The sequence below is a fragment of the Balaenoptera ricei genome, chromosome X (genome assembly GCF_028023285.1).
Source record: "Balaenoptera ricei isolate mBalRic1 chromosome X, mBalRic1.hap2, whole genome shotgun sequence".
NCBI lineage: Eukaryota > Metazoa > Chordata > Mammalia > Artiodactyla > Balaenopteridae > Balaenoptera > Balaenoptera ricei.
In genome coordinates, this window is record NC_082660.1 from 98,844,871 (window position 1) to 98,857,305 (window position 12,435).

The 12,435-nt window shown below is 35.9% G+C and overlaps 1 protein-coding gene across 4 annotated transcripts in view; it reads right to left on the minus strand.

Annotated features, from left to right (window-relative positions):
* The window catches only part of ACSL4 (acyl-CoA synthetase long chain family member 4), an 81,413-nt gene that overhangs the window by 15,749 nt on the left and 53,229 nt on the right, over positions 1-12,435 (minus strand). For all 4 annotated transcript variants that reach the window (XM_059910700.1, XM_059910702.1, XM_059910701.1 and 1 more), the window contains 3 exons: positions 10,881-11,020; positions 9,919-10,091; positions 2,699-2,773 (listed from right to left, as the gene is read on the minus strand). In XM_059910700.1, coding sequence (XP_059766683.1) covers positions 2,699-2,773; positions 9,919-10,091; positions 10,881-11,020 — 388 coding nt within the window. The remainder of the gene's footprint in view (positions 1-2,698; positions 2,774-9,918; positions 10,092-10,880; positions 11,021-12,435) is intronic.

Genomic DNA, 12,435 nt, shown 5'->3' on the forward strand with positions numbered 1-12,435 from the left:
GAGAAAGCCCGCACGCAGCAACGAAGACCCAAAGCAGCCAAAAATGAATAAATAAATAAATAAATTTTTAAAAAATAAAAGAAAATCTTAAGCTTTTTAATTACTCTTCCTTTATCTGGCATGGCTAGGCTATTAATTATTTTGCAGTTAATGAATATGTTTAATATTTTTCACAATTTCATCATAGGAAGACTGCTTTACTTTTGCAGATTATCACCAGTGTCTGTAAAGCACAGGTTTCCTCTAAGTGGCTCGCCTTCTGCAGTTACTTATAAAAATTAAACTATACAAATAGCTGGACAATTGATTCTCAACTATAAAAATGTTTGCTGGGGGCGATTGGGATTGACATGTATACACTGATTTGTATAAAATTGATGACTAATAAGAACCTGCAGTATAAAAAAACAAACAAAAACAACAACTAATACTAAACTTTCTTTGGGTTATTTGTATGGAAATATGTTAATATAAATGTTTCAGACATTATATGAAATTTCTAAAAATCTTATATGTTCTGGTATAATGTTATAAGTCATAATTCTAGTTATTACTTTAAAATGTATATCTCAGAAATAACTAAATTTCCCTGTCAATTGCATTATTATGAACTTTCATCAAATCTTTAACCGTGGTCATTTTTAAGTCTTTTGGCATTTACAGACAGTTTTGGGTGTACTCTGATGCTTTTGCAAAAATGTTCCTATAAAAGGGTTTCATCTTCAAGGAATTCATGGAAAAGACTCTGACAAGTACTGGTTTCTGGTAACTGACTGTACTGCTGAACTGAATGAATAAGCATTTTCAGAACTCTAATGGAAAACTGATGAACTCATAAAAGTGCTAACAAAAGATCAAGATGAAAAAAAATTAATTACATGGGACTGAGTGAACTGATGAGGATGATTATAATTTTTGTGACTTTCTGTTTGAATAAAAAAAAAATCCCACAAGGACTCAGAGGCAAAAAATATACAAATCAATCTTCACTGCAAAGTAAAGGACCTGTTACAGTGGAGGATTACTGGACTGAATGTCAATACTATGACATAGTATGAGTGTGTTTCGTGTTTGGTAATTGCAATCATTGTTGCTTTTGTTGTGGTCATCCATTTACAATGCTTGGTGTCAGTTTATTTATCTCTTGTAAAAATAAAATACAGTGTGTGTGTGTGAAAAAAAAAAAAAACAAAGCTGGAAAATTCCAAAATACTTGAAGGTTAAATTGTTCTATTCTAAGCAATACATGGATCTTGCTGTCTGTATGTGAACTGAATAACATGCACAGTGACCAAGCAAAAAAAAAAAAAAAAAAAAGAAATACAAATTATCAGGTCTCCTCAGATCTACTGAATGAGTCTTTCTGGAGGCAGGGTCCAGGAATTTGTATTTTATCAGCTTTCTAGATGATTCTCATGCATGCTAAAGAGTAGGAACCACTCTTCTATATGCCAGGTTCTGTGAAAATCTGTCCCCATTGCTACATTCTCTGTGAGGTTGTAAGGCCATATGGATAAGATAGGGAGTAAAGAAGGTAGTTTTTGAAAAGCCAGTAAAAAACTACTTAATATTGTTTACATAATGCTGTTTGTTAACTTCCTCTTTTCACTTAGTTGTTTGGAATAGCAAATTTTCTAAGTGAGTTTAAGGTGCACTGGTGAATTAAATGCAAAACCTGGATTAAGGTTGAGATTTTCTTACTCCTTGTTCAGACCCAATCCATTCTTTTTATTTTCCTCCACAAGGTTCCCATTTGCCTCTTGAGTAATCCAGTGGAACTGTTTTTTCCTTACTAAACTTCAGGATGTACCAGGAGTCAGGTCCAGGAAAATGTCTTCAAAATAATTCTCTCCTTGGTATCTTTTCTGATATAAGATCTTGCCAAGAGCTTGTTCTCCACTGCAAAATCATATGGTGATTCACTGTTTACCAAAAGTTTGATTGAGCCAAACCAGGGATGTGATTTAGGAGACAGCAAAGTATGGTAGAAAGTGCATCAGTTTTAGTGTCAAACAGTTCTAGGTGTGATTCATGGTCTGCCACTTACTAGCTATGCAATTAATGTCTCTGAATTTCAATTTCCTTGGCCATTGAATGTGCTGTGTGTTAAGTAATTCTTAATTCACTTGTTTGTCAGTCTATGGGTTTATTTGTATATGCCTATCTCACTACAAACAGCTGATGAAGTTAATGAAATAATTCACATCAAGTGTCTAGTCCTTTGCCTGGAACCTATAAGATATTTAATAAAAGTTAACTCTCTCTTTTAAAAAAAAAATGTTTGCTGGGGTCAAGCGCTAAGAAGTTGGGGGGTGTGTGTGTGTGTGTGATTAGTCACTCTATCCCCTGAAAATATGGGGTTTCATTTCCCAGCCCAAACCTACTCACTAGCAAAATCTAGCTTCAGAAGATAGGATATACATCCTTCTCCAAATCCAGGGAATGCCCTGCTAAGAATTTTTTCCTCTTTACCATCGAGTATTCCCAAGTTCAGAATCATCATGCCTAGATTCTAGAGATTTCCCTTTCCTCTTGGGAACCTAACAATGTTACTGAAGAAAAAGAAAGCACAGGGAACAAGCAACAGCAAAGACTCGCTACCGCAGACAACCTAATGCTTTTTAAAAATGGAAGTCTAGAGGCTCATGGTAGTTTTTAGCATATCTAGAAACACTAGAGCTTGTCATAAAATGCTTACCTTCCTGCCAGTCTTTTAGCTTAATTTCACAGCAAATAAGAGGGGCTCCAACTCTGCCCGTAGTATAGTCAGTAACTATAAGGGAAAGAGCAACAAAGATATTAATTAGTGTAACACATTTCAGACTCCCACTAATGTGATTACAGGAATATTAAAGTTGGAGCCAGATTCTGAAAGATGACAAAAGAAGAGGCCATGGTGAGAGGAATGCAAAGCGTGACCATTTTTCAATAATTCAGCTTTATTTATTTATTTATTTATTTATTTTTGGCCGCACCGCACAATGTGCGGGATCTTAGTTCCCTGACCAGGGATCGAACACGTGCCTCCTGAAGTGGAAACATGGAGTCTTAACCACTGGACCGCCAGGGAAGTCCCTTCAGCTTCATTTTAACAGTGCAATTGATTTCAATGTTGGTACATCATTTTGGCTTCTCATGGCTACATTTCGGATAATCAAGTATAAAAATCTGTTAAGGGAGGAGAGCTGGCTCCACCATTACCTACATAGGATTCTGGTAAGACAGATTTTGATTGGAAGTCCTCCTCTACAACTCACTGACTGGATGTATAAATTGGACAAGTTACTTAACTTCTCTAAACCTCCATTTCCTCATCTATATAAAAGGGGATAATAACAGAACCCATTTCATATAGGGATATGCTGTGAGGGTTAAATGAGATGATTCGTGGACAGTGCTTAACACTTCTTGGCAAAAACCAAAGTGTTCAATAAATGTTAGCAGCTATTATCCAACATGATGATGATGATGATATTATCCTTTTGTAGTTTGTGATTATTGCTTGCAGTAATCAAGTATTTATGGACAACCTATTATGTACCTAGCATTATATTAAACATTGTGAGGAAAACACATTAAAGGTAAGGAGACACTGCCCTCAATGAGCTTACAAACAAACTACCTGGAGAGAAAAGCACGTGAAATAATTTAGAGCACTTTTAAATACTAAATTGAATGGTACTGATGGTGAGAACAATAGCACCTTGGAGATTAGAAAGATCAATGTAAGATGAAATGTCTGGGAAACACTTAATTGAAGAGTTGCACATGAGAAGATGGCTGTGACCAGATGGCAAAAGGGGCATTGCAAGAGAAGGGAACAGAAAATACAAGAGAGAGTAAGAAGATTGGCTTATTTGGAAACAAGAATCCTGGTGTGTACACAGGTGGCAAATAATGATGAAGAGGTACAATGGTGCCAGGTTAGAGACATCTTGAAAGCTACGTTCACCAGGTATGAAGCAGTGTTTGAGGTGGATGTGTCTAACAGAAGAATAGAGGATGAATCAGAAGTAATATAATAGAGGCAGACACAGCAGCTGAAAGGCTGTTACCACAGGGCAGTGTGAAGTAATAAAAGGTTAGATGCCAAAGGTGGCAGGCAGTGGAGGGAGCAATCCAATGAAAAAGTGGGAAGATCTGGTGAAAGTTAAAGATATTAAAAATAAACAATCAAATGACTTCAAAGCTAATGCCCTGAATGATTTTAAGGATGGTAATAACACTGTCAAACAATTTGGCAATGGAAAGATGGTTTTGGATAATGGCATTGACTTTGGACATAAGTTTAAAGTGAAAGTGAGATAGTAAAAAAATTACTATACCCCATTGTTTCACAACCTAGGGTGATTTGCCCCTTAAGGGATATTTGGTAACATCTAAAGATATAATTCATTGTCATATTATCTGGCAGCTATCTAGTGGCTAAACATCCTACAATGTGCAGGAGAGCTCACAACAATAAAGAATTATCTGGTTCAAAATTTCAGCAGTGCTGAAGTTGAGAAACCCTGCTATAGGCTGTTGAAAACAACAGAAAGCAAACAAGAAGTCAGGGCAGGAATACAGATTCGAGAGGGAGCACAAAAGTGATACCTTATTCCAAGAGTGCAGTTCTCCGAGGAAGTGATCATTTAGAGAAAGAAGATTACAAGACCAGGGTGACAGAACTTTCAGGACTGACAATGTGTCCTAAGTATTTACGAGGCTTAAAAATAAAGGGTACACATGACTCAACTACAAGTTTCTAAAACTAAAATATGTAGATTTTCATTGAATCTGATATTACTTAAGAGGCATAAAGTTACCATGGTTCCCAAAGGCAATGCAAATTGGCCTTACCAGTAGCAATTAACATAATTATTTGCCACATTAAAAATGCTTACCGAAAAAAACCACAGTTACAGAAAGATAGACAAGATGAAAAGGCAGAGGGCTATGTACCAGATGAAGGAACAAGAAAAAAAACCAGAAAAACAACTAAATGAAGTGGAGATAGGCAACCTTCCAGAAAAAGAATTCAGAATAATGATAGTGAAGATGATCCAGGACCTCGGAATAAGAATGGAGGCAAAGACTGAGAAGATGCAAGAAATGATTAACAAAGACCTAGAAGAATTAAAGAACAAACAAACAGAGATGACCAATACAATAACTGAAATGAAAACTACACTAGAAGGAATCAATAGCAGAATAACTGAGGCAGAAGAACGGATAAGTGACCTGGAAGACAGAATGGTGGAATTCACTGCTGCGGAACAGACTAAAGAAAAAAGAATGAAAAGAAATGAAGACAGCTTAAGAGTCCTCTGGGACAACATTAAATGCAACAACATTCGCATTATAGGGGTCCCAGAAGGTGAAGAGAGAGAGAAAGGACCAGAGAAAATATTTGAAGAGATTATAGTGGAAAACTTCCCTAACATGGGAAAGGAAATAGCCACCCAAGTCCAGGAAGCGCAGCGAGTCCCATACAGGATAAACCCAAGGAGAAACACGCCAAGACACATAGTAATCAAAGTGGCAAAAATTAAAGACAAAGAAAAATTATTGAAAGCAGCAAGGGAAAAATGACAAATAACATACAAGGGAACTCCCATAAGGTTAACAGCTGATTTCTCAGCAGAAACTCTGCAAGCCAGAAGGGAGTGGCATGATATACTTAAAGTGATGAAAGGGAAGAACCTACAACCAAGATTACTCTACCCGGCAAGGATCTCATTTAGATTTGATGGAGAAATCAAAAGCTTTACAGACAAGCAAAAGCTAAGAGAATTCAGCACCACCAAACCAGCTCTACAACAAATGCTAAAGGAATTTCTCTAAGTGGGAAACACAAGAGAAGAAAAGGACCTACAAAAACAAACCCAAAACAATTAAGAAAATGGTCATAGGAACATACATATCGATAATTACCTTAAATGTGAATGGATTAAATGCCCCAACCAAAAGACACAGACTGGCTGAATGGATACAAAAACAAGACCCATATATATGCTGTCTACAAGAGACCCACTTTAGACCTAGGGACACGTACAGACTGAAAGTGAGGGGATGGAAAAAGATATTCCATGCAAATGGAAATCAAAAGAAAGCTGGAGTAGCTATACTCATATCAGATAAAATAGACTTTAAAATAAAGAATGTTACAAGAGACAAGGAAGGACACTACATAATGATCAAGGGATCAATCCAAGAAGAAGATATAACAATTATAAATATATATGCACCCAACATAGGAGCACCTCAATACATAAGGCAACTGCTAACAGCTATAAAAGAGGAAATTGACAGTAACACAATCATAGTGGGAGACTTTAACACCTCACTTACATCAATGGACAGATCATCCAAAATGAAAATAAATAAGGAAACAGAAGCTTTAAATGACACAATAGACCAGATAGATTTAATTGATATATATAGGACATTCCATCCAAAAACAGCAGATTACACGTTCTTCTCAAGTGCGCACGGAACATTCTCCAGGATAGATCACATCTTGGGTCACAAATCAAGCCTCAGTAAATTTAAGAAAATTGAAATCATATCAAGCATCTTTTCTGACCACAACGCTGTGAGATTAGAAATGAATTACAGGGAAAAAAACGTAAAAAAGACAAACACATGGAGGCTAAACAATACGTTACTAAATAACCAAGAGATCACTGAAGAAATCAAAGAGGAAATCAAAAAATACCTAGAGACAAATGACAATGAAAACACGACGACCCAAAACCTATGGGATGCAGCGAAAGCAGTTCTAAGAGGGAAGTTTATAGCTATACAAGCCTACCTAAAGAAACAAGAAAAATCTCAAGTAAACAATCTAACCTTACACCTAAAGAAACCAGAGAAAGAAGAACAAAAAAAGCCCCAAAGTTAGCAGAAGGAAAGAAATCATAAAGATCAGAGAAGAAATAAATAAAATAGAAACAAAGAAAACAATAGCAAAGATCAATAAAACTAAAAGTTGGTTCTTTGAGAAGATAAACAAAATTGATAAGCCATTAGCCAGACTCATCAAGAAAAAGAGGGAGAGGACTCAAAGCAATAAAATTAGAAATGAAAAAGGAGAAGTTACAACAGACACGGCAGAAATACAAAGCATCCTAAGAGACTACTACAAGCAACTTTATGCCAATAAAATGGACAACCTGGAAGAAATGGACAAATTTTTAGAAAGGTATAACCTTCCAAGACTGAACCAGGAAGAAACAGAAAATATGAACAGACCAATCACAAGTAATGAAATTGAAACTGTGATTAAAAATCTTCCAACAAACAAAAGTCCAAGACCAGATGGCTTCACAGGTGAATTCTATCAAACATTTAGAGCTAACACCTATCGTTCTCAAACTCCTCCAAAAAACTGCAGAGGAAGGAACACTCCCAAACTCATTCTATGAGGCCACCATCACCCTGATACCAAAACCAGACAAAGACACTACAAAAAAAGAAAATTACAGACCAATATCACTGATGAATATAGATGCAAAAATCCTCAACAAAATACTAGCAAACAGAATCCAACAACACATTAAAAGGATCATACACCACGATCAAGTGGGATTTATCCCAGGGATGCAAGGATTCTTCAATATACGCAAATCAATCAATGTGATACACCATATTAACAAATTGAAGAATAAACACCATATGATCATCTCAATAGATGCAGAAAAAGCTTTCAACAAAATTCAACACCCATTTATGATAAAAACTCTCCAGAAAGTGGGCATAGAGGGAACCTACCTCAACATAATAAAGGCCATATATGACAAACCCACAGCAAACATCATTCTCAATGGTGAAAAACTGAAAGCATTTCCTCTAAGATCAGGAACGAGACAAGGATGTCCACTCTCACCACTATTATTCAACATAGTTCTGGAAGTCCTAGCCACGGCAATCAGAGAAGAAAAAGAAATAAAAGGAATACAAATTGGAAAAGAAGAAGTAAAACTGTCACTGTTTGCGGATGACATGATACTATACATAGAGAATCCTAAAACTGCCACCAGAAAACTGCTAGAGCTAATTAATGAATATGGTAAAGTTGCAGGATACAAAATTAATGCACAGAAATCTCTTGCATTCCTATACACTAATGATGAAAAATCTGAAAGAGAAATTATGGAAACACTCCCATTTACCATTGCAACAAAAAGAATAAAATACCTAGGAATAAACCTACCTAGGGAGACAAAAGACCTGTATACAGAAAACTATAAGACACTGATGAAAGAAATTAAAGATGATACCAACAGATGGAGAGATATACCATGTTCTTGCATTGGAAGAAACAACATTGTGAAAATGACTATACTACCCAAAGCAATCTACAGATTCAATGCAATCCCTATCAAATTACCAATGGCATTTTTTACGGAGCTAGAACAAATCATCTTAAAATTTGTATGGAGACACAAAAGACCCCGAATAGCCAAAGCAGTCTTGAGGGAAAAAAATGGAGCTGGAGGAATCAGACTCCCTGACTTCAGACTATACTACAAAGCTACAGTAATCAAGACAATATGGTACTGGCACAAAAACAGAAACATAGATCAATGGAACAAGATAGAAAGCCCAGAGATTAACCCACGCACCTATGGTCAACTAATCTGTGACAAAGGAGGCAAGGATATACAATGGAGAAAAGACAGCCTCTTCAATAAGTGGTGCTGGGAAAACTGGACACCTACATGTAAAAGAATGAAATTAGAATACTCCCTAACACCATACACAAAAATAAACTCAAAATGGATTCGAGACCTAAATGTAAGACTGGACACTATAAAACTCTTAGAGGAAAACATAGGAAGAACACTCTTTGACATAAATCACAGCAAGATCTTTTTTGATCCACCTCCTAGAGTAATGGAAATAAAAACAAAAATAAACAAATGGGACGTAATGAAACTTCAAAGCTTTTGCACAGCAAAGGAAACCATAAACAAGACGAAAAGACAACCCTCAGAATGGGAGAAAATATTTGCAAACGAATCAACGGACAAAGGATTAATCTCCAAAATATATAAACAGCTCATTCAGCTCAATATTAAAGAAACAAACACCCCAATCCAAAAATGGGCAGAAGACCTAAATAGACATTTCTCCAAAGAAGACATACAGACGGCCACGAAGCACATGAAAAGATGCTCAACATCACTAATTATTAGAGAAATGCAAATCAAAACTACAATGAGGTATCACCTCACTCCTGTTAGAATGAGCATCATCAGAAAATCAACAAACAACAAATGCTGGAGAGGGTGTGGAGAAAAGGGAACCCTCTTACACTGTTGGTGGGAATGTAAATTGATACAGCCACTATGGAGAACAATATGGAGGTTCCTTAAAAAACTAAAAATAGAATTACCATATGACCCAGCAATCCCACTACTGGGCATATACCCAGAGAAAACCGTAATTCAAAAAGACACATGCACCCGAATGTTCATTGCAGCACTATTTACAATAGCCAGGTCATGGAAGCAACCTAAATGCCCATCAACAGACGAATGGATAAAGAAGATGTGGTACATATATACAATGGAATATTACTCAGCCATAAAAAGGAACGAAATTGAGTCATTTGTTGAGAAGTGGATGGATCTAGAGACTGTCATACAGAGTGAAGTAAGTCAGAAAGAGAAAAACAAATATCGTATATTAATGCATGTATGTGGAACCTAGAAAAATGGTACAGATGAGCCGGTTTGCAGGGCAGAAGTTGAGACACAGATGTAGAGAATGGACATATGGACACCAAGGGGGGAAAACTGCAGTGGGGTGGGGATGGTGGTGTGCTGAATTGGGCGATTGGGATTGACATGTATACACTGATGTGTATAAAATTGATGCCTAATAAGAACCTGCAGTATAAAACAACAAACAAACAAAAAAAATGCTCACCTTCAGTAACTGTGCCAGCACCACACGATTCTGTCAGTCCATAACCCTGACCAACCGGGCAGCAGAAGCAGACATTCATGAATCGTTGTGTCTGCGGAGACAGGGGTGCTCCACCAGACAGCATCATACGGACATTCCCTCCTAGCAAAGCCTTCACCTTTTTAAACAGTATCCTTGATAAAAGGGGTGATAAATGATTTTAATATATGCACAGATTATTCTTGGTGACACACTAATTTATAGGCTCTGGAAAAGATTTCTCAACGTTGGTTGAACACCTATATTTCAGGACCATTGTGATAATGAGACGTGAACAAAGCAACAACTAGTAACACATTGAAAAAAATGCCAGAAAAACTCTTAAAAAGGCAAAAAGAAAAATGTATGGTGTCAGGAAACTACTTTGACACACAGTAAATGAAAGAAAAGGATGATGTCAAAGGAAAAAATGTAAAGTTACCTTTGGAACATTTAGTCATCTATCTTATTTCCCTTCCAATGAAAAATGCTTCCCCATCTCAACTCCCCAGCACCACATTTAAAATGACCGTTATATTCATACACTTAATATGCTATTTCATGAATACAATAAATCAGAAACCTTCACGCCAAATAAATCTTGAAAATCACTTTTTTGAGTTAGAAATGGCATTTTTTAAACTCAATTGTCTTGACACAAAAGTCTACTCTAGTTTTTCTTCATGAGACCAAATATTATAATTAAATCTTAAATATGTACTCAATTATTAACATTTGTTAATTTGCCAAGATCAGAGTTCAAGGTCCTCTGCTTGCTATACAACCAATGAGGCTTAGAAGTGAATAAAAGAGAAATTCAACGTTATGATCATGGTGGTGATGCTCAAACTAAATTAACTTGTCAGTTACTTACTCATCTTCCAGATGTAAAAACACAAAAAGATTTAAAGGCTCAAACTACAGAGTCTATGAGATATACTTACAGATTGCAAAGCGGTGCATCATACCCCTTTTTGATCTGTTCCAATTTGTAATCATACCCTATCTTGAACAGAGTTTTCTGGATATAATTCATCTCTTGGACTTTGCTCATAACATTCTTATAAATTCTATCCATGATTTCCTAAAAGGCAAGCAACATATTAAATAATCTGAAAAGAACTACACCAACACTGAGACAGTCCTAGTCGAAAATACCTTATTTACAATATCTTAGGTAAAAGTCTTTAGTAGAATGGAAATATTTATTATATTGTAGGATTAATTTCACTAACTTGTTCACTATTTCAAAAACACTAAGGACAAGTATACGGGTTTCTTCAGTTCTACACACTAAGTTTATCTAAAATTTTTTAAACATTGACTGGAGAATAAATAGTTCATTCACCTATCACATAAAGATAATTTTTTTTAATTCTTTTCTTCAAATATATTCACTTATTCTCAAATAGCACTAAAACATCCAACTATGTTGAATCTAATCCTGATGTTTTTCTTACTACTACCCTGTGACTCTTACAGCCTGGCAGAGAGTTTTACAGTTTCTTAAAATTCTTATGTCCCTATAATTTAGGCATGTCTATTCCATTTTAATAGAAGCTACGATAACAACAAAAAAAATAGGATTCTTGTTCACAGCTCCTTGGAAAATTAGAAGTAGGACTAGGTTTGGGATATACTGACTCCCAAGCTAATACATGCAAAACAGAAAACAAAAAAAAACCCAAACAAACCAATAAAAGCCCCAACTATCACTAAATGATGTTTTCTTGGCATTACTTAGCACAAATTAACAAGAGTTATTGCATAAAGCACACCTATTTATAAACACCTAGTTTTAAATATTTAAAATAGCAATTAATGTAAATTCAGTTGTGCTATAATGAATAACTCTATGGATGGCTCTTTCAATATTAGAACAGAGCCATTCACAAATGAGGACAGCAGAACCAGCCCTTGCATTATGCTAAGTGAAATAAGTCAGACAGAAAAAGACAAATACTACGTGATCTCACTTACATGCAAAACCTAAAAAAGTTGAATTCATAGCAACAGAGAGTAAATTGGTGGTTGTCCGGGTCTAGGGGGCGGGGGAAATGGGGAGATGTTGGTCAAAGGGTACAAGCTTCCAGGTGAATAAGTCTAGAGATCTAATGTACAGCATGGTGACTACAGTTAACAAGACTGTATTGTATACTTGAAAGTTGGTAAAACAATAGATCTTAAATGTTCTCATCATAAACACACAAATAGTAACTATGCGAGGTGATAAATGTGTTGATTAACATTACTGTGGTAATCATTCCACAATACATATGTATATCAAATCATCACACTGTACACCTTAAACTGACACAATGCTATGTATCAATTATATGTCAGTACAGCTGGGGGGGTGCATGGTACAATGTTGTTTTCTACATTTCCACAAAAGGTATCACTGTTGGATAACTGAAATCTTTGTTTATATCTGTGACTGAGAAATCCCAGAAGTTCCCTAAAATCATTTCAACATCCTATAACTATCCTGCTTTAAAA